Here is a 22,919-nt window from a genome sequence, read left to right as displayed (position 1 = left end):
TCTTTGCAGAGTGAGAAATTTTGTGATGATTTTTTTTTATTTTTTTAAGCGCAAATCTAAGTAATCTAAATGCAAGAATGCACTTCCTGGGCAGAACTTACCTTTTGAAGTTACTATTTCAGAAATTCCTTGGGGCCCATTTCAACAGCACTGTGGAAGTGACTTTGCTTCTTTGCCTTTTTTTTTTCCTCGCGTACTGTGAACCCTTTGTTTGCTTAACCTGAAGCTAGAAAGCAGATTTTATTTAAAAAAAAAAAAAACTGACTGCCAAATGTTGGAGACTATGCCCTCTGTACCTACATGACTGCAAGAAAGGAAGGAATGTGGCATACTGATCAGAGCGAAATGGAACCTGTCCCAGAATGTGGTATGATTACAATATTTCCATGCCCATGAACTCAAAATGTAATCCCCCAATTTGGCAATACTTCTCTAGCTGGCAGAAAAACTGGTGTCTCATCAGTGAATGGCGTATGGAGGGCAATCATTAGAAGGTACCCACAAATGAAAGCCTGCAGTCCTTGTATAACTTTGACCCATCCATTTCAATGGGGTTCGCGAAGCATGTCCTTCTCTGAACTGCACTCAAAATAATAGAGAGATCTGTGGCATTTTGAAGACTAACAGCTTTATTGTGACATGAATTTTCATGGACTAGAGTCCACTTCATCAGATGCGTGAGTGATGATCTTCTTGCCTCTGATGAAGTGGACTTGAGCTTGTGCCATAATAAAGCCGTCAAACGTCAGAGTGCTACCAGATTTTCCATTCTTTGGGGCCCCTCTGGACTGGGATGTTGTTGTTTTTTTGTGGGTGCCTTCTGCAACATGTCATTCACGCAATAATAGTGCATTAGTGGTGGATTCATACCGGACCATCCACACATCATTTCACATTTTTAGATGTTCTGTGAGGCTTCCTCATTGTTACTGCATTATTGACACTTGGAGGGGCACCCTTGCTTTGCAGTACAAGAAAACTGGGACAAACAAACAAAAAAGCTCGAGCATTTGTGCTAGGCAAAGTTACAGGATTTCAGCAGTATATGAAACCCAGAACTTTTGCTGGCACAAAGGGTATTGAAAGCAAGATCACACAGAACGATCAATAAAAATGACATTTGGTGGGGCCCTAACACACTCTGGAAGTTTCACCCCAAACACTGGCCTTTTCATCATTCAGGATTAGATCTCATTGATCTATTTTACAACACAGAATTGTAAGTAGGAAATATCTGGACCGGGCAATGCTTCCATTTTCAGGCAGAATTCTAATTAGCTGTCTGAGAAATATTGTCTGCAGGGCTTGTGGTCTCTGTTCTCTCCATCCACAAGCAGGACCTTTAGCTTACTACACACAAAAAAGCAAATCCACACCAAAAACATAACCCACCATTATGACATGTTTCAATATTGTTGAGTAAGTGCCTTTACCCCAAGCACACAGCGCAAGTTACATGGATGTATGTCGTGTTCTTCACATCTGAGCAGAATTTCGAGACCCGAGACTCAGATCTCATGGTTTCAATTTGGAAATGAGCAAGCAATATCTTTCAAAGGTTCGGAACCCCAAAGCAGGTTTGGGCACTGATTTCTGAATAGTCACAGACCCAAGAAAGGGGAAATCTTCTAAGTGCTACATAATTCACTCCTCTTGTTGTCCCCCAGTTGTCTCCCAGTCCCCCAGTTGTCTCCACCATCTGTTTGCACCACCACCTATTTTGAGTGAAGAATCCCAAAGGGAGAGCAAGTACAAAATATAGGTCTTGCCTGCAATTGCCACTTTTGCAGGTGTCGAGAAAGAGCCACCTCCCTCCTTGTTCCTGATGTAATTGCAAAGGGCTCCTGCAGAGAAAGGAGGAAAGCAACAAGGAACCAAAGGATCGATTGTGTAAACTGTTGCTGGAGTGGCAATAAGCATTTTTGCTTCTTTCCTGGGGTGTAAGCCAGCCTGATAATTAGTACATGGGCGATAAGCTGAAAATGAGACGTCTGGCGAAGGTGGTTCAAGCCTCCTTCTGACATTGATAATGTGCAGATACATAGATCACTGTCGGGGCAAAGTGCCATCGCAAGCCTGTGTCTTCCCATTGCCTCATCAATCCATCATCTGCTTAACCGCTGACACCTTGGCAGGCACTCACCGCCAGCCATGCATTTGAATTGCAAGGCACAGGCTCCACCGGGGAATACAGATTTGAGAATCTAAGATTCAAATTTGTTTAAGTATTGTGAACAGCAATTCCCTTGCAAGGTATCTTCATTGCCCTTTTGCCAAGGGGGAATGGTTGGGTCTTTTGTTAGAAGTACAAATTGCTCCTTAATGCAAAAGGATAAAGCAACGCGCAAAGCGCCTCCTTGGAATTCCTCCCGGCTCCCCGGTAATGCTGCCGCATGTCAATTTTAATTTTTTGAAATTTAAACTGAGGGCTTTGTGCCTAAGCTCCATCTTGTCACAAGGAGGAGAGGAATAAGTCAGAAAGGATTAGAAACCTGGTGGGGATTGAGCATCCATAGCAATTATGCTTCATTTGGGGTCTCTCAAACCTTGGTTTCCAACCACATTCTGGGGATACCTGAGATTGCTAAGCGTGTGGGTGGTCAGGAACATACCCATTTTCCCTTGGAGGAAGAGATCTGTGGAGTGCAGTGTGTGTGTGTGTGTGTGTGTGTGTGTGTGTGTGTGTGTATCTGTGTGTCTGTGTTACAGAGACACACACACAGAGAGAGAATTCCCCATTTGCATACCAGGTCCATAAGGAAGTCACATCAATTGTGAGGGCCAAAGCCAAGCAATTTAAACAACCCCCAAACTCTCCTAGGAAAAGAAAAATCTATCAACAACACAATTCCATTAGACAGAGCAGTCAAGCCCAGTGGGATCAGAAGCCAATTCTCCTCTCACTTAGCAGTGGATTTGATGGTACAATACCCAAGTATTTGGGATTCAAGTGTGCGACTCTTGGAGCAGGAGAAAATCTCCACATGCATAAGGAAATTTGTAAAGTTTGTGAACTTGAGGAAGTAAATACTGTACCCATGTGCAACTCTCTGGATAGCTGGGGGCAGACTCTGCAAGGAAATGTAACTGGTTCCATATTCTCTATGTGTTTTTGCCATGTGTGCTTGACCCCAAATGCATTGCAGCCCTCCAAACGGAGTGTTAGGGTTTTTTTTCTACTCAGGAGTTCTGAATTCAATTTTCTGCTCAGCAGTGTAAAAACTCACTGAGCATCCTTGAACAAATTGCTCCCAGCATCAGTTTCCCATTTGTGGAAATGGTCAGCCTAGGAAGATTGCTGCAGGGATGAAACAAAAACTTGAATGAACCCGGAAATGTCTTGTGTTGCTGGGCATTTCTCTACACATTTCACTTGAGTGGGAAATCAAAATATATCCTTTTCAGTCAGTTCAAGGTGTTTCCCCATTTTTCACACTTCTAAGAGAGTTCAAGATGGTCTGGGACAGGGTGTGTGTGTGTGTGTGTGTGTGTGTGTGTTGTTTGTTTGTTTGTTTGTGGGGGGGTTTTGGACGGGTTTTACAAACATATGTATTTTGTTTCATTGTCTCATCTCTAACCAAACAGGTCTTGTGGGGTTGGAAACAATACAAAAACCTGTGATACCTGTTTAATAGAGGGGGAAGCATATACAAGCAGCAATATGTCCTTTAAAACTCCTGCATTTCTCTGGAGGGAAATAAAGATTCCCCGCTCTAATAAAGGAACATACACATACAGTGTGGACATACGCAACGAATGGCAGGAGAATATCTTCCCTCCACCCCTATGGAAGAATCTTGTGTAAGGATCTTTCAACACCTTATGTGTGTACACACCAACTGGCTCCCTGCTCCACAGTCTGGGTCTCTCTTCCATGTGACCACACTGCTGGGCATCTTTCCCCGAGCTGCAGCTCTTCAGCCTCTCATTAAAAGCATTGCTTGATTCCTTGCTAGGCACCGTGAGTCCAGGTCTTGATCCTTATTCTGCCGAATAACATGTTTGCCCTTTCAGTCAGCTACAGGCCTGGTGCCAGGTATCAGCACCACTGAGTACTTGTTGAGGCTCACACTACAGAAGAGGGCCTGCTCACAAGAGACTCCTGGCCCTGTCCTGTGGCTTCTTTTTCTTTCTGTAGCAAGTGACAGGAACAAGGAGAGCAGGAGCAAGCAGAGGCAGAAGAAAGAACAGCTGGTAGGGCATGAGGCTTTCAATCTCAGGATCATGGGTTCAAGCCCCACTTTGGCCAAAAGATCGACTTTGGACTAGATGGCTCTCAGATTCCCTTCCAACTCTACGATTCCATAAATTCTGCCTTCGCTCAGTTCTCTCACTCTCCAGGAGCCATATAGTTTGGCCAGGGGGAGGCAGCAATAGAGCCAAGGGCAGGAAGGAAGTGGAGTTCCACTGTGGGCATTCTGCTCAACAGCCCCCCCCCCCCCAAAAAAGCAACCTGGAGCCAGCAGTAGCCACCAATGAGTCATGCATTTGCCCTGTCCTAGTCAACTGGCAGGGAAGTGGGTGGCGCTGTGGTCTAAACCACTGAGCCTAGGGCTTGCCGATCAGAAGGTCGCCGGTTCGAATCCCTGTGACGGGGTGAGCTCCCATTGCTCGGTCCCTGCTCCTGCCCACCTAGCAGTTCGAAAGCACATCAAGTGCAAGTAGATAAATAGGTACCACTCTGGCGGGAAGGTAAATGGCGTTTCCGTGCGCTGCTCTGGTTCGCCAGAAGCAGCTTAGTCATGCTGGCCACATGACCCAGAAGCTGTCCACAGACAAACGTCAGCTCCCTCGGCCTATAGAGCGAGATGAGCACCGCAACCCCAGAGTCGTCCGCAACTGGACCTAACCTTTACCTTACCTTTACCTTTAGTCAACTGGCATTGAGCATGAGTGGGAGAAGGAAAAAGTCCTGGCAAAATGGGATCAAAGCAAAAAGTAAAAAGAAGTTCTTCAGGTGCTACATAGCTAGTGGGACTCAACAGAGCAAGCCTTTTGTGGGGGACCAAGCCCCATGATTTACTCCAATCGCCAAAATGTGGAAGGGATTCACAACCTGAAGAGGGGAATGCTGTTAATGGAATGCATCATCCTCACGCAATGTTTTTTCTTTTTTTAACTCAGACATATAAGTGATAGGTGGGAATTAAGACTTCTTTCCCATATCAGGATGTGTTTGGGTGAAAGAACTCATTGCTGAGTGGCACTAAGGCTGACATGGATTCGGAATTCCATTCAACAGAATTCAGGCTGGGTGGTTTTCACAGCTGTTCAAACTTCAACATGTAGCATTCGCATCTGAAGTTACAAATTGCCACTTCGGATTCAGGACAAAGGTAACGGTGTCATGCTTCCATCTTCAATGTTCTGGAATGTTGAATTTTAAAGCTTCAGAACAGCAAACAGGAGGGTGCAAACAGAAGCTTCAGCTGGTCCGTCCGATACAATGAAGCTGCTTTAATGGCCACAGTACAAACTGTAGTTTGCGCATAATAACTAGATGTAGCACCCTCACTTAGTGACTCGGACAAGCTGCCCTGCACTACTTGATTGGCCGTAAATGCCCCATGCAGTAAAATAAAATGGCAAAATGGCTCTAAACTGACTCACATAGCCACCCTTAGCACAAGGCACTAGAGGGCTTTTGTCAGGGTTAAGCTCCCCTCCCCATTTCTGACTCATCTCCCTCCACAGACATGCTCTGGATAGTATTAATGATCATAGGAGGGAGGGCAGGTAAGCATTGGCACAGCAATGCTATTAGCTGCAGCAACAGAAGTAATAGGGCTGGCACTGGGTACTCATTTGGACCTCCAGCATGTGGGCAGAATTAGGCCTACCAGGCCTTCCTGTTTGGCCCACGGTGCCATTTTGGCCAAGTGATGCCCGCTTGCCTTGCGTAGTATGGTAAAGTACCAGCTTGGCGGAAAGGGGTTTGGAGGCACTACCAATGAGCACAGGCCTTTGCAAAACCTAAGCTGACTGTGTAGTGTTGCAACTGTTAGGCTTTGCAGAGTGCTGTGCAAGGGGCTTCTCGAGACTGAACCATCAGCTGATCATCAGTGCTTGGTGCCTTTGTCCTCGTGGCTTAATTTCAGATCTTGCCAGCAAAAAAGGGGGACCCACCTGACATCATTGTGATGTCCGATCCATTGTGATGTCCCACCCACCTGTCAAACCTGGCCCAGGGGAGGTGGGGGAGATAACACACCACTTTTGCACCCTGCTATAGAATAACGGCACCAGCTGTAATATCCTGGTGGCTAGCTCCTTATGGCAAGGCAATCGACTATTGTTGTGTTATCACTTTCTGCCAGGATGTTACAAAAAACAACAACCAAAACCCAAGATAATTGCTAGTGACAAAAGCATGCTTTTGAGGCATCCTTTCCATGCATTAAAAACATTTCTTAGGGCAATATTAATCCAGTCCTCGGCTGGGTTCCAGAAGTATGATATCCTGTCCCTGGGTAATAGATATGTGTGGGAACAGCCTCAGTGCAAAGGATTGTGTTGGCTGTTTTCAAACATAAATCCAAATGCACACTCCAGAAATAGTAAACATCCCACAAAGGGAAAATCCACAAAATGATGGAGCATTGATGCAAGAGGAACAGGGTGTCTTACTGCTGCTTGACATATTTTTTTAAAGAGCTATCCAAGAGGTCCCAAGCATGGATAGCAAATCAGGGCAGGCTAAGGCTTTATTCCCACCCCATTCTCTTTTGCAGAAACATATATTAGAACAAAATTCACAAGTCATACATTTCTTAGGACCAATTAATGTGCAACATATGATCTTTCAAATTATGTACCTCTTTCTGTGGAAAATAACTTTTTACATGGGAGGAAATGGATGTTTCTGAGTCAGAGTATCAGGACGCTAAGCCCTTATCTCCAGATGGTAACGGAGGCCATTCCTGCAGACATCATTAGGCCAGGACTTTTCCGTTTTTACAGGGGCATTCTGGGACACAAAAGCAATGGAAGCGCCGTATTAGCCCCATCTGCAGAATACATTAAGAGCAGGGTTCCGCAGAGGTCGTTTGAGCAGCCCACGAGCCACCCCCAAACTGAGTCGCCCACTCACGCGCTGCGCTAAACCGGCGCAGCACAGCACGGGGACTCGCTTCTGCAGCACTGAAAATCACACAAGATCCGGCCCATGGAGGGATCTCTGCAGGACCGATCCAGCTCAGGCAAGATAAACCTTGCTTACCCCTGATTTAGAGCAACATCACATCTCTTTAAACAGTCACAGCTTCCCCCAAAGAATCCTGGGAACTGGAGTTTGTCGAGGATGTTAAGAGATGCTAGAAGACCCCAATTCCCCTCACAGAGCTACAACTTCCATTGTACTTGAACAATTAACCCTCTTCCCAGGGAACTCTGGGAACTGTAGTTCTGTGAAGGGAATAGGGTTCTCCTAAGAACTCTGTTTGGAGGAAGGGAAATTAGAGATACTGTACTCTGATGATAGATAGATAGATAGAAATTTCGAAGGAGGAGGAGGAGGAGGAGGAGGAGTAGAGTTTGGATTTGATATCCCGCTTTATCACTACCCGAAGGAGTCTCAAAGCGGCTAACATTATCCTTTCCCTTCCTCCCCCACAACAAACACTCTGTGAGGTGAGTGGGGCAGAGAGACTTCACAGAAGTGTGACTAGCCCAAGGTCACCCAGCAGCTGCATGTGGAGGAGCGGAAATGCGAACCTGGTTCCCCAGATTATGAGTCTACCACTCTTAACCACTACACCACACTGGCTCTCTTCCTAGCACCTGTTTGTGATGAGAGATTCCCCCGCCCCTCTATTTTTTGGTGCTGGCCTCTTTCTTCACGCATCCCTCTTTCAATGAAGCCTGTCACCCAGTGTCAGCTTCTATTTCATTTCTTTCCCCACTTTGTTTGAATGTGTACATGAACAGATGCCTCGGCTCCATTCGCCACACTACCCTGCAAGAACAAAACTGCATGCAAGAGGTTTATACACCTGACTTTTAAAAAGAAAAAGAAAAAGAATTAAGTAGCAATAAGTTCCACACCAAAACTTATATTTGTTGAACAGGCTACTTATCACTGCTTCTTTTTGGGCAAAACAACATCAGCTGAAAACTAGAATCCAGTAATAAACGCTGACAGGAGATCATGCTGGTGGATTGTGGCCCTTTGTTTCATTTTTATTCCTCGTTTTCCCGTGTGTACAGCAACATAACAGATGTTCACAAAGCACAATTGTATATGCATCTACTCAGGAGTATGTGTCATTGAGATGAATGAGCATTACTTGCTAGGATTGCAGGCTTAATGTTTGGTTCTCTATCTAAAATGGGGGGGAACCTTTCCCCTTCCAAATATTATTATTGTGATTCAGTACTCTAGACCAGAAGCATGGACAGAGGGCATCCAGCACATCACAATCCATATTCCTTAATGTAGGTGTGGGTTCTATCTAGCCATCACGACTCTGCCTAGGCCACACTCCAATCCCGGCCACCTCCCCACTCTCCAAGCCATGCCCCTTATGGATCCTACTTCACCCCCCAAGTGGTTTTGCCTGAATGGAAGGTGTCTTGAACTCTGACCATGCCCCTTGCTTGCTTGCCTGGATGGAGGATAGGGAGGATAGCCTGGGAGAATGTAGAAACTAGCCTGCTTGTACAAAGGTAAATTCATATTAGTTGCTTCACCCACTCGAGCCCTGACCACCACTGGCTACCCAGAATCTGAAAAAAAGCTTCCCCACCCCTGTGATAATGGGTCCCTCATTTTGCTTTGATTCAAGGGGGCCAGGAAAGCAAACTTCAGGTGTATATTCATGAATTCCATGAGCCTGCTCATTATTATCCAGATTGGGCAGTGCTGCCAACAAAGAGAAAGGAGAGGTCGTCCACACTAATAGGTCAAGGGATTTCAATGACAAACACACACCCCCTAAAGAGTTGTTGTTTTTTAATTCTCGCTCCCATTCAGCCAGCTGTTCTCCCTCCCCTTAGGCAACATTAGAAGAGAGACACAGTAGAAAACCATTGTCAAAAAAGATAATTTAATGTGTTATTTCATATATTTTTTTCCTTTTGCTCATTCATTTGCTTTTAAGACAGGAGATTAAACTTTTCAATACCATCACCCACACAAGTATTGCATTGCACAAGGGTGGATGAAAGAAATAAAGAACTAAAATATATATTTATAGAGTATAAATCAAAACGGTTATATCTGAATCCCCTACATACAAAGCAGCATAACGAACGGCCAATGCAGTGTCACAATAATTCTGTCTTGTTCTCCAGATGGTTAGTAAAAGCAATGATTGTACATAAAGAGAAATAAAGTGCTAAGGTTCATCCATTCTGTGGTTTCTGCCTTGGGTCCTTCATACACACATAGTGGCCTGGTGGGTTTTAGACAGAACACAAATGGATGCAATACCCACTGATTAAAGAAGTTGGTTGGGTCAATGGACACCTTGTTTTTAACTGCTTATGGAATCAACGGAGAAACTCTAACTCAATGGCAAGGCACCCGCTCTGTTCATCAGAAGTTGGAGACTGAGTCCTGACTTATTTCCAGCAATGGAATAGGATTTCCGACAGCAAGACTGTAAGCCACCTGCAATCATGGAGAGCTGGGCTGGAAATTTATTGATCGTACTGGTGGCTCAACAATACAGGCTTGCATGTGGTGCAATTTTGTTTTATTTCTATCTAACAGATTGGCAAAAAAAAATCAGGTATTGTGATATCTCAGCACAGATTCCGAGGCAAGGCTGCTTAATGAAGGCTACATAGTCTCATAATTAAACAACAGAGGCAATTCTGAAAATACCCTTAAAATCCTGGTATGCTATGCAGATAACTGCACAACAATGGTTCCATCAGTACTGGAACACCTTTTTCACCAGAGACAGTGAGGATTTAACTTCACATTAGAAGAAAATGTGATAAATGAATGGATCGGTTCATGGTGCTGATTAACCTGTTACTGCTTTCAGCCCTGTTCGTCTCATAGCGTAATCTGAACAACAGGATACACACAAAAAGATAGAACACATCAATGGCTGGAAGGGAAAAGCCGTCTGTTTCCCTTCCACACTTCAATCAATGAAACGTAAGAGTTTGTTTAGAATGAAGCTTAAAGTGACCTGAAGAACAGACCCCCCAGGAAAGGCGTGGCAGGGGAATGAGGCGAAGGACCACGCCTTGGTACACTTGGCTTTGTCAATCGGGGTATAAAAGAAAGCCAGAGAAAGTGCTGTACTTATTGTTGTTGCCTCCGTGGGCTTTGCCTCCATCCAGTTTGACATACACCTCGTCCCCAGAGTCCAGGTGCAGCACCACACTGTTGCTGGCGTAGTCGTAATTCTGGTCTGCATCCTGAGCAATGGCACTCGCCCGCACCTGCAAAGCACATCATGCCAAAAGGGAAGATGGATTCAGCTCCTTGCAGCTTCCGTGGTCTGCCCTCAAGCCATCTCCACTATGCATTTCTCTCCCACCCGCCACTCCCGCCCACGCTGTCCTCACACGCTCCCTTCCCCTCTCATGCAAGCATCATTCCTGGTGCTCAAGATCAGCAGCTGGACCAATAATTCTACCTGCAAAATGCCTCATGTATGATTCGTCACGGAAAGGTAGGCTCAGATGCCAAGATAAGTTCAAATAGTTTTCCCTCCCCTTCATGCCAAATGCACCCCTTCCTGCTGTCTTACTATAACCCCAACAATCTTCACCATCTCTTCAATGTGCCATACAAAAATGACTCCTAAAAGTGGGATTTGAAGCAAATGGGGATCATCCCCTCCTCCACTGGCAAAGCTCCTAGGGGAATGTCAAAGGGGTGCCCATAAGACAGTTTCAATAACACTGAAAGCTGCCTGCACGCATCCCATCAAAGCAAATTTGGAAATACCTCCTCAGGTAAAACATCAAAGAAGGTTTAAGGAAATCCACAGCAGTGCCCATGACCAGTGAAATTTCTCAGGGGAGAAGGGCCACACCTGCTTATTACCATCCCTTTATATGAACCCTATTCTGACCCTCCCCATTTGCCCCAATATGTCTGCCCTTCACAGTGAAGATTCCATCTTTCCTGACCTCTCTTCTCTTATACTGTCTCTTATCTGTACTTTTCAACAGTATCCCCTCCTTTTTCCTTTCCCTCCATTGTTGTATACAATGAGAACATTGAATGCGACAGTAAAATACATTTGGTTTAACCGCCTTGACTAGAAATAGTCTTTTCACTCAAATCCTTGCAGACAGATGCCCATTCAGCCATTGATGGAGGTTCCTTGGGCACTTTCTTCCACTGCCAAACATTTCCAGGCTGTGGTCTTTCCCCTCACACCTCTCTGCAGCTCACGATTCTCCTTCACTGCCACAGTAACGCTCTCTCTCTCTCTCTCTCTCTCTCTCTCTCTCTCTCTCTCTCTCTCATACCATCTCCATAAAGCCTTTCATTGTTTCCTCTTCTTCTCCCTCTTCTTTGCCTTCTCTTCTATATACTTTTGCTTTCCTCACTTGCTGTCATTTCAATTTAGGCCCCAACTGCGCAATATAGTTTAAACCCAATCATATCACTTTCAACAGTCATGGCTTTCCATGGTTTGTTAAGGATGTTGAGAGTTGTTAGGAGACCTCTATTCCCCTCACAAAGCCACAATTCCCAGAGTTCCCTGGAAAGAGGGGTTGGGTCTCCTAACAACTCTCAGGCCCCTTAACAAATGACAGTGCCTAGGATTCCTCGGGGGCAGCCATTACTATTTAAAGTTGTACAATATTCATTATGTTTTATTTATTTTGAAGCTATATACCCCCACCCTTTTGTAAAATGAGCCTCAATGAGATGATAATAATAATAATAATAATAATAATAATAATAATAATAATAATAATACCCTGCCCATTCAACTGGGTTGCCCCATCTCAAAATATACATCTCTTCGCATTTCTTTACACACACACAAACACACACACACACACACAGAGAGAGAGAGAGAGAGAGAGAGAGAGAGAGAGAGAGAGAGAGAGAGATGCAATACAATATAATCCTCTGACAGATGAATGGACCAGTGGTAAAGTCCCAGGACATCTCAATAGCATTCTCCTTCCTTGGCCTGAATATTTAAAGTTCTTTTGCAATAACCCATGAAGGTTCCATTTTAATGTAGTGCTGATAAGGTGAAGTCACTGCCTTGATCTCCTTTACCATTGTTATAAACCAGGCTTTCAAATGCTCAAACATGTATCAGAGCACATCAATATGTTGCGTTGCCACCGCTGTGTGAATTAGTGACCATTTCCCTTTCTTGATGGCCTCTCCTTTGCATTCCCCTCCTTCCTTTAAATCCTCACAGGCTCCTCTTCCTCTTGTGTTTCACTTCCGCAAGTTTCATCCGTCTCCCCACCTTTTTGCACCTCACACTTGCTCAGGGGTGCAGTCCATTCTGTGGCAACAAAGGAAAACTTTCTTTCCTTGGTGTTATTTATCTCCCTGCCCATGTGACTACTCCTTCTGTGGGCACTAGCCTTACTCAAATAGCTGCTGCTTTCCAAATGAGATCTCATATTTCCTACTAAGTGAAAAGTGTCTAATGCAGAAAGGTTCTATGGTGTGGTCTGGAGGCATAAGAGGTTCGAGCTAACCAGGCCTGAGTCTGGTCAGGGTGACCATCTGGAAACTACTTGTACATTGCTTTGGGTTCCGTAACAGGAGACAGATGGGATATAAATGTAGTAATAAATCAGCAGGGGACCTTGTGGGTGTGAGGAATTCCAGGGTAAAAATGTTACACCCCTGAGAGTGCAGAGGTGGCAACGTTCCCCTAGGCCTGCTCCTCTACAGGAGTTGGTCACTATGAAGTCTTCCTCTTTCCTTCCTACTAATTCCTATCCATGAGATCATGGACAGAAGAAACTGCAGTTGGGAGCAAGTGAGAAACATTAAGATTCTGAGAACGGAATCCACATTGGTTTTAGCATGGCTGTGTAGTCGCTCAATGATCCTGGAGGGCTCAAGAGAGCTGTCCATGGTTCTGGAGAAAAGGCGTGTGTAAATCAAAAGTGAGTTGAGGCCAGGGACTGATGGCCACCACAGAGTTGGGCCATCCTGCAACACCATTGAGCAGGAAGGAATGTCCACTTCTTTTCTATCCCCACATATGCAAAGGACTTGCAAGTGTAAACAGTGGTGCAGGCAATTTTAGACCCTGCTTTTCATAGTCTCACACCCTCTCTTTAAGATGTCAGGAATAAAATGGGGTTTACTTCTGCAGCCTTGATAGCAAACACGTTTCCTTGGGAATATGCCCACCCACCCAATGACTACGAAATGCTTTTGAAACTTAAAAGCAAATAAAGGATGCGGTGATGAACAGTGTCTGGCCCAGTGGGTCCTGGCATGCCCAAGCCAATGCAAGTCCTGATGCGCAGCATGTTAGCCTCTTCATCCATCATCTGCCATTCTGTGGGGGGTCACTAGGAGGTTCCTATGGCGTGCTCTGGTCCATGGGGTCACGAAGAGTCGGACACAACTAAACAACAAATGGGATCCTTGGCTTCAACCCCAAGGTCCAACCATAGCTGCACCCACCAGGTGTAAGTGACAAGAGTGAATGTTTTGTGGTAGTTCTTGGATCATGCAAGCACATCCTCCTCTCTTTTTGCTCAGTTTTGGCAGATGGGCCAACCTTTCCTGTCCACAGAGGAAGAGGAGCCATAGAACTAGAATGCTTCCAGGAATAGAAGCCACCATAGTATCAAGTTGCAAAGATATCCAGGAAGCACCAGAGGTATCAGAAATTAGGCTCTTCAGGCTTAGCATGGATTGGGAGAAGATGCCAAAGGGGAAAGCATAGAGCACAGAATTCTCCACAGAAATGAGTCACTGGGAAGTCAAGATGCTGACTTTGCCTCCAGGGTGACCCCAGGCTTCTTGCTGAAAATCCTAAGTAATGGGCATCAGTTTTTACTACAAAAGAAGCTGCATAGTGACACTGGGATTGTCCCCCTTTCAAATTGTGGCAGATCTTGGAGTAAGAATACTAGTTAAAGGGTTCCCCTCACTTCCAGATGGATAATGCCTCCTCAACTCCATCTCAGAATCTGGGCCCTAGGCCAAGGGATCCAGATTGAAGATCTCAGTGTATCCTAGCACAAAGCTTTAGTGAGCTTTGATTGACAGGATCCACCAGACCTCCATTAAAAAATAAATTGGGCCCCTAGACTGAAGGTCCTAGCTTGAGCTCTCATTCCCTGGCCCTCCAACCCTATAAATGGGAGGGTCAAATTTGCAATCTTAGGATCTCTTTCTGAGTGCAGGGGAGATGATATTGAAGCTGAAATTCTCCTTCTAAGCATGCCTCCACTGTCTAACAGTGGTGGGGGCAACTGTGGGTGGGGGCCATAGCTCAGGAGCAGAGCATCTGCTTTGCCTGCAGAAGCAGCAGCGGACAGCAAAGTGGGGCAGCAGAGCTCACCTGACTTCCAGTCAGTCACATTGCTGCCACTTACCAGGAATTAGAGGGGAGGTGGAGGTGGGGAGGTAGGCACAATGCAAACACACCAGCAGAAGTGCCTGATTAGCTCTCCGCCCACCTGCCACCTCTCTCCTCCCTTTCTACCTTCATGTAAGCAGCAGCAACATGATCAACCAGAGGTCAGGTTAATGCCCCGCATGGGGTAGGATTGTAAGTTACACTTTCTACCACTGCTCCAATTAAGAGCCCAGTTTAGAAATCCATGAGTCTCACTAATTCCAACTCTTCCCATTCTTGCCAAATCATCCCCCATGCTTTTCTGAAAACAGTAAGTAAGTGGACCATGCATTAGGGAAGTGCCCCCTCTGCCTTCATCCCATGTACTTCAAGAACTACTCCCAAATAGAGGTGCTCTCCAAAATTCTGAGTGGTCCTCATCATGGCTGTAATGACTTAGAAATACTTATCAAATGGGTTGCTACCACCATGTTGTGAGTCTCCACACCATCACTAGTGGTGGAACCTGGAGCAGAAGTATGGAGACTCACAGCATAGAGATGACAATCCATGGAGTAGCTACTTCTAGATCAAGAATGGGAAACCTGTGTCCTTCCAGATCTTGCTGGACTACGACTCTCGGCACCCCGACCATTTACTATGCTGGCTGTGGGTGATGGGTGTTGGAGTTCAACAGCATCAGGAGGGCCCAGGTTCCCCATCCCTGCCCTAGATGTCACAGCCAGAAAGAGGATTACACATCATGCTGAGGGTGGGGCACTTTCAGCAGCCTCCTCACAGCAAGTGTAACTCGTGCTCCATCCTTTGCTGACTCTGAGCTGAATGTGTGAACTGCTTCCGTGAAAAAGGATTGGGTGATATTCAACTAGGATTAGTGATATTATAAAATGACCCTCCCCCGTCCAATCTCTTCCCCTCACAGGTGCCCTGCACTGTCCTCAAAGCTACTCTGCAGGGTTAGGGGGAAACTCAGAATAGATTTACAGGAAAACAGAGGAGAGAGGAGAAAGTTCCCTCGCAAGTTCTCTTTAGCACTACTTTGAATGCATCCCATTATGTTTGGGGTGACATCAGATGCTTGTTCTGCTCACTCTTGACCATTTCATACATGCTGAATCAATAAGCATGGATTGGCTTGAAGTCTCTGGATCTCTGAAACATGGTGAGCATAGCTACTGCAAGATCCAAAACTGTTTCTCCTTCCTGTGACAAGTCATGCTCCCTTAGCTGTGCAACACTGAACATGCAACTGGAGGAGAGGACATGCCACAGTTTCCATGATGCAGCAAAGACAACAGTCTGGGAAGCTCCTATATTCACACATACAATCAGGGGCTATGTCTCTACTTCACATGCGGCCATTCAAATCTGTCAGATCACATGTTAGCCTACCCATCTCCTTTTGGATGGAGGTCCCCAGGCTGTGAGGCCTCTCTTTGAAGTAAGATTTCACAGATGGTGGCCCTGACATGCATGATGCAAGGACCCCCCTCACGTGATTGGAAGATCTCAACAAGTTCAGGATGGTGAGAGTAGAAAGCCTGAATGCCAGTCTCCAAGAATGAAATCTTAAGCAGGAGGAAGGGCAAGGAAGGGGATCAAGAGTCCCCATGTGGGTTGAAGTCCTGTACTCAGCTCTCATGGTCGTCCTTGTCCCCCTCAAAATGAAGCCTGAGTGCTAAAGATCTCATGCAAACTTCCTCTTAGATGACTCCCTGTGGGTTTAACTGTATTGCATGACAATGCCTGTAACCAAAAACCCAACACACATATCCTCCCCCCTCAGGAAGACGCTGAAGAAGAGAATTTGGAGTGAAGATGATGTGGGAAGGAAGACCCTTAAAGTATTCTTCTGCCCTCAACTTGTCTACGCCTAATGCCCTCCCATTGTGCAAATATCCAAATGCACATTTCCCTGCATTTGTGGGATTTCCCATTGGTGAAGATTTGGCAGGAAGTTCTCTTAGTTGGGAATGGGGGTGGGGGTTCCATTTAGGGATTTTCTTGAGGTCATTGACACCTGCTCAGGTGTCAAAATCTCTTGGTCTCAAGAAGGAAGTTGGTGAATTCTTGGGAATTCTCAGTGCCATCAGGGCAGGACTTTGGGGTAGAGGTCCAGGGCTGCTCTCAGCAGAAGGAGTAAGAGGGTCTCCAAAGGCAGCAGGACTGACTTCTTACCACATTTTGAGGTAAGTGGAAAACAACACACATTACCTGCTAAAAATACTTCACCCCAGTCTTAAATTACTTAGCTGCACCACTGGGGTACTCTGGGTGCGTGTGATAAGATTATTTTATAATTGAAATACCCACCCACCAGAATAGTCCCCCCCCCTAATCGGCAGTTGACTTCAAGCGGCACAGCTCATCGAGATTATCTTGATCTTGAACCTCCTTTTGTCAACTCCTTTAATTTAGGAGCCTCGTCGAAGTGAGGTTTTAGGGTGTGGGAGGAGTTCCCTTACTAAAATCGGGAGCCCCTTTTCCGGCTGGGATATCTGGAGGGCTTGTTAACACATCGCTGACCGGACCGCGCGCGAGAGATGTATTTTGAGTTTAGATCGGATCGTAGGAAAGTTCTCTCCCACGCCCAAGTCGTTCGATCTGTGAGGCTACAGCCATCAGTCCAAGAGCCAACCGGGCCGTCACACATCTGGACTAGCCCCAAAGCTCCCCTTGTCCCCATTTTCAGCGTTCCCTTTAGCTGACGACACCTTCGAAGAAGCTATCCCCACCCAACCCCATCCATCCATGCCTCCAAGCTAAAACCAGGTGGGGTCTGAGACTGTCCCCGGAGGAAGGATTCCCATCCCCTCAACACGCACATACGAAGACAGGGTCACCCGACCTGCTGTTCCCCGCTGGCCCGTGGCAGCTGCCCAGCACCCACCTGCCCATTCTTGCAGAGGTCCGCCCACATGCTGGTGCCGTCGCCTCCGCGCATGAGGATGTGGTAGGTGAAGAAGTAGATGCCGCGCACCTGGCAGGTGAACTTGCCCGTGGTGGGGTCGTAGTGGTTGCCCAGGTTGGTCACCACGTCGTCGAACTTGAGCACCTCGTAGCCCTCGTGGGGACTCTTCAGGCCCACGTAGAAGGCGATCTTGGGGCCGCTGAAAGCAGCGCTCAGCGCCCCCGTCACCTCGCCTCCGGGCGCCGGGCTGCTGCTGCTGCCGCCCATGCCCGATCCCACACCTCCAGCCGTCGTTGCAGTTCCGGGAGCCCCGATGCCGGGCACCGACAGCCCCGGTAGTCCCGGCTTCCCCGAATCGCCCCTCTCGCCTGGGGGTCCTCTGGGGCCCGGGGGACCCGGTTCCCCGGGGGGTCCCCTCGGCCCCGGCTTGCCTGGACGGCCGGGGTCGCCCTTGGGTCCCTGGATGAAGGGCGGCGGTGGCGGCGGCGGGTTGGCGCTCAGCTCTTGCATGGCTTCGAGGGCGGCCGTGGTGCCTCCAGGGCGGCTGGACGGTCCGGCGGCAGCGCTACTGGCGCTGTAGGGGTCGCAGATCATGCGGCAGGTGCCCATCATCTCGTAGTGCGCCTGGCCCTTGGACGGCGCCTGCACCAGGATGGGGACGGCGATGAGCAGGATGAGGCCCATGGCCAGGGCGATCCCCACTGCGGCCACCAGCCGCTTCCTCCTCTGGCAGAGCCGGGCAGCGAGCGCCAACAGGTCTTCCTTGCTGGGCGAAGTAATGGTGACTTCTCTCGACGGCGAGCCTGCCTGCCGGGATGGGGAGAGAGAAGAAGCAGGAGAAAGACGAGTCAGTCGCGGCCAACCAACCCCCAGCCCGGGGCGAGCGAGAGGCCACCTCCTGTCCCGATCAGCCCGTCAGGGTGGCACCCTCCCGGGGGCACCCTCCGCCTCTACCGGTGCCCTTCATGGTGGCATCACTGAGATGCGAAGACAGGAGGGAAGCAGGACAAGGAGGAGGAGGGAGGAGGAGGAGGAGGAGGAGGAGGAGGAGGAGGAGGAGGAGGAGGAGGAGGAGGAGGAGTAAGAGACGCCGCCGCTTATCCCTCTGGAGGAGGTGGGAGACCCCGGACTAGACTAGACTGACGTAGAGACCTCTTCTTCCCTCCGCCGGCCCCCCCCCCCCCAAGCCCCTTCCCTTTTCCCTATCATGATCACATCATCGCAATCCAGCCAGCCCCCTCCGCACCCCTCGTCCCTTCCCTCGGGGGTTTACAGACCGTTCGCACAAACACTCACTAGCGCGCTCCCTCGAACATCCTCCGCTGCCCTCGAGCAGGCGGGATGCGGGCGCAGCAGCTCAGCGGGCGTCGTGCAAACAGGTGGACGAGCGAGCGCCCCCGATGTGTTGAGCCTCCTCCCTCCCCCCTGCTTCACCAAGCGTCCAGGACATCGTCCCTCTTCCTCCTCCTCCTCCCTGCTCCCCTCCTGCTTAGCAAGGAGTCAGGGGGGTTGGTTCTCTCTCTCTCTCTCTCTCTCTCTCTACCAAGGAAGTTCCCGTTTTCCAAAACTGCAAAAACCGGCAGAGAGGAAATCTCCTTCCAATCTCCCCTGACGGATATAAGCAAGCAAGAAATGCGCGGTCTGTCCAGGGAGAGACACTCACCGCCCGAATCCTCTTTTACCTCTCGCGAACTGTTGGGGAGGGGAGAGAGAGAGAGAGAGAGAGAGAGAGAGATCACATCTGGCCAGCTGCGGGGTGGGGGAGGAGGAGAGAAGGCAAGGGGCCACACCGACCATCACCAGGCGACCAAGTTTTTCACAGCCCGGGATGAGGAAGAGGAAGAGGAAGAGAGCCTGCTGCGACGAAATTGCAAACCTGGCGAATTTCCCCTCCGCCTAGACGTGACCCCTAAGTTGAACAGGAGATATGGGCTGCATTGCTTCTTTTGCTCCCGCGCCCCTTCTTACTGGAGTCAGTTTCAGTACTCGCAGACCCTTAAAAAAAAAAAATCTCTTGCCTCTTATTTTCTGCCATTCTTCCTGTCCCCCCCCAAAAAAAAAATTGGCTATCGCGACTCTGCCTCTTTGCCTCTTTTTCTTCTGCTTTTCCGCGTGCTTTTCTCTGTCCTGCTGCTTATTATGACTTGCTTGCCCGATGCCTCCGCGAATGGAACGGATGGAGGAAGGGCGCGATTTGATGCGCAAGGGGACCTTGACATCGGAGCAGGGCAATGCCGTTATCTGAACCGAGTAAAATGGCACAAAGCAGTGAGCAAGCTTTTGAGTGCTGCAGAGCTCTTCTTCAGGCTGGAGGGCAGGAGAGAGGAGAGGGGTGGAAAGAGAGCTGGAGCTGCAGTTTGCCAGAGTCTGGAGAACTGTAAGTCTAAGTAGAACGAAATCCGAATGAGTCCAATGGGACTCCTTGCAATCCTACACAGACTTAACTCAGGCTACATTCCAATGGATTCCCTTACCTCTGAGCAGACAGGCATTAGGATTGCTCTGCAAACTAGATCAGTCTCTGCTGGGAGCAAAACTTGCATTGACTTCCAGGTAAACAACCGTGAGATCCAGCCACTTGTGCAGTTCCTTGTTAGGCATATTTCTCCATGCTCAGCTTCAACAGCTAACAGACAGAGCCTATGCATGTTGACATTCATTCTGTTGCACACTTAATGGGGTAAATTCTCAAGTAAGTGTCCATGGCAGCCCCACAGGTCCTGGCTGGGACACCTTGAAGAGGGACCTATTTATTGCAGCATGAGTGTTCCTAATAAGCTGGGATGCAAGAGAAGTGTGGGATTCTTTGGGAATTTGGTCTCTGGGTAGCAGGAGAAAAGATATGGCTAGGAATATTTACTTATGAAGGGGCCTGTCTGAGAATGTGGAATTAGCAAGACAATATTCTGTTCCTTCCAACTCTATTGGTGTTGTTTTTTGCTGTGACTTCCCTGCCACCGCCACCGCCACCAATTCACACCAATTCATATGTGATTGAAATGTATCATGTGAACCAGTAGTGTGTGGGTTCGAACGTCAACAACTTTCCACAGCTGCAGCCATTCCAAGAAGAATGTGGGTGCCCTTGCAGAAACTGCTACCAGATGTGTTTCTTACTACAGGGCTGGTACACCCTTAAATGCGCATCCCTCAGTTTCTCTACATATGCTCACTTGGTGGCTGGCAATTGAACGGAGGCAAGGTGAAAGGATGATCTGGATGGAGCTAAAGATGTGTGGTGCTTCATTTATATTTGCTAGCCATCCCTGGGTGAAAAATGCATATGTGAAACAGCCCGGTAGTAGCTGGCACAAACGAACACATTTGCACATGTGCACACAGATGACCGTGGGAGCCAAAATGTTTGGCAACAATTACATTCACAACAGTCCTATTTTAAAGTCTCCTCCCTCATATTTGTCCTTCTGCCCAGGCAGACAGTGGTCCTGGGTCTTCCTTACTGCTACAGTTTATGGTCTGCAATGTGATGCATCCAGAAACTAGTGAATTAAAGTGCTCTGCAGATTTGCATCTCTTCAGGAAGAATTTAAACCTGTTCCCAGCCTCAAAAGCAGCAAGCAAGCCATGCTGGCTATATTAGCAAACTCACTTCCGTCATCCCTGCTCATATCAAACATTTGACGGGGTTCCAGTGTTCTTTTCATGAAGTTGCTCGCTGTTCAGCCAGGCTGAGTGCATATACTGTATCTGTCAATGTGGCAAATAGAGAGGGAAGAGAACTACGGCCACCAATCATTTCTTTAGCATTTTTTTAAATTTGACAAATGCTTTATAATCGTGCCTTCACAGCAACCTTGTGAGGTCATTGCCTGCTCTGGCCGAAAGGAAAAAAACCCACAGAAGACATTAAGCAGAGCTATGGTGGTGTGAGGGGCTTACACCCCACCCAACACAGCAACAAGCTACTACTCCTATGAGGGAGCACTAAGGCTGCATTCCAGCAGGCACTTCAGGTAACTGTTTTTCTTGGATTTCCTTTCTTTCTTTTTCTACTTTTGTCTTGCTTTGGATCTTTCCGTTGTTAATGTTAATCGAAGCTTTGTTTCAATAGAATTTTACTGATGGTCTTCAAATTTGGTTTTTCTGCATTCTTGGAAAAGGAAAGATGTGCAGAAATGCTGGAAACAGGTGAGAGTGCAATGTCATTTCTCTTCTCCAGGATTTTCCAAGAGTGTAGAGGCACCTACCTGGGTTCAACTTTCCTTTGGAAGGAGACCGATGGGTAGGCATTTTGTAGGCATTTTGTAGCATTTGCAGGTGCTTACAAATATACAGGCTGGACATAGGTGGAGTTTTCACAACCTAAAGCAGGAGTGGCAATTTTATTTTTTAAAAAAATGTATGGGGGGCTTTATTCCCTTGGAACAAACACTTAAACTTCCCCTGTGTACACACTCCTGTTTACTCTGCACCCAATGCACCCACTGACAAACTTTCTAGGCTTCCAATGACCCACCTTTTGGGAATCACTACAATATATTTGATTGATTGACAATTGATTCACAGGATGCAGTAGCAGTGGGGAAGAGGATTATTAATTATGATTATCGGGGCACATTTCAATTTGCCTCCATTTTTGTGCTGAAAAGCAATCAATTCACTAATTGCTTTGATTTCTTTTTCCCAGCACTGCTAAATAAAGGCTGATACATCATCAACAGAGGAGAGCAAAAGCCTGCAGATCTGGATATGTTTAGGGTTTGATGTAAAGTGCACTAAAATCAATATTTAGTTCAAGAAACACATAAATGTGACAGATGTGCCCTGGAGAATATACATCACCCCTACATGCTATTTTTTTCTACCTGTATCCCCCACCCTCCACTGCCCATACTTTCTACTTCCTTTCTTTATTCTTTGCCTTCAGAACACATTTTGCAAAAAGCAGATTGATCCTAAACTGTGGACCAAAACACACTCCCTCCCCCTGCCCTGAGACCTATGGACAAAAAACACAGTATTTTTCTCTAGCGGATCAAATAGGCAGAATATATGAGAGTTATGTAGTGTTCTCATGCCATGCAATCCTATCCAGGTCTGCTCTGATTTAAGCCCTACTGGGGACTCTTCCCAGGCCAGTTTGCATGTTTGAAGCTGGTTCTCCATAAGGCAGCCCAACTCCCTATCCACAACACAAAACTCACTCTCTTACTCTCACTTTCTTGCTTTAGGATCCATCCTAAAATACCTAGAAGGATACTGAAATTGCTAAGTAAGAAAAACAACATGCTTATCACCATCACACAGTCTGTCGGTTGTCACTATAACTATTTTGCCTTGACATAATTATCGCTGTCTGTTCTTTCTTTCCATCCCCTCTGCTACCATGTCTGTATTTAGATGTGTGTTTGCACACATGCACATGTGCCAATCTAGGATTGCCTTGGCCCAATATACCTGAAGGAGTGTCTCCACCCCCATCTTTCAGCCCAGACACTGAGGTTCAGCTCTGAGGGCCTTCTGGCGGTTCCCTCAGTGCAAGAAGTGAGGTT

At 47.3% G+C, this 22,919-nt stretch overlaps 1 protein-coding gene across 2 annotated transcripts; it reads right to left on the bottom strand.

Annotated features, from left to right (window-relative positions):
- Positions 1 to 9,036: 9,036 nt before the first annotated feature.
- Positions 9,037 to 19,963, bottom strand: C1QL2 (complement C1q like 2). Of its 2 annotated transcripts, none has more exons than XM_033163611.1 (3): positions 19,881 to 19,963; positions 17,386 to 18,213; positions 9,037 to 10,398 (listed from the first exon to the last, which is right to left on the bottom strand). In XM_033163611.1, the coding sequence occupies exons 1-3, from the start codon at positions 19,947 to 19,949 to the stop codon at positions 10,219 to 10,221; spliced, it is 1,077 nt and encodes a 358-aa protein (XP_033019502.1). In that variant the 5' UTR covers positions 19,950 to 19,963; the 3' UTR covers positions 9,037 to 10,218. The 2 variants fall into 2 exon arrangements, with proteins under 2 accessions (XP_033019502.1, XP_033019511.1); XM_033163620.1 differs by lacking the exon at positions 19,881 to 19,963 and adding an exon at positions 18,703 to 18,807.
- Between the last annotated feature and the right edge of the window lie 2,956 nt (positions 19,964 to 22,919).

This window comes from Lacerta agilis, chromosome 1, assembly GCF_009819535.1.
Source record: "Lacerta agilis isolate rLacAgi1 chromosome 1, rLacAgi1.pri, whole genome shotgun sequence".
Lineage (NCBI taxonomy): Eukaryota > Metazoa > Chordata > Lepidosauria > Squamata > Lacertidae > Lacerta > Lacerta agilis.
Note: the sequence above shows the minus strand (reverse complement) of the source record. Positions and strands in the feature narration are given on the sequence as shown.

Coding starts and splice junctions, on each gene's coding strand:
- C1QL2 (XM_033163611.1), bottom strand. CDS start 19,949: ATGCAAGTTTTGCTCCCAGCAGAGACTGATCTAGTTTGCAGAGCAATC. Junction 18,214..19,880: donor TAATGCCTGTCTGCTCAGAG/GTAAGGGAATCC, acceptor CCATCCCGGCAG/GCAGGCTCGCCGTCGAGAGA. Junction 10,399..17,385: donor ACCTCTGCAAGAATGGGCAG/GTGGGTGCTGGG, acceptor TGTGCTTTGCAG/GTGCGGGCGAGTGCCATTGC.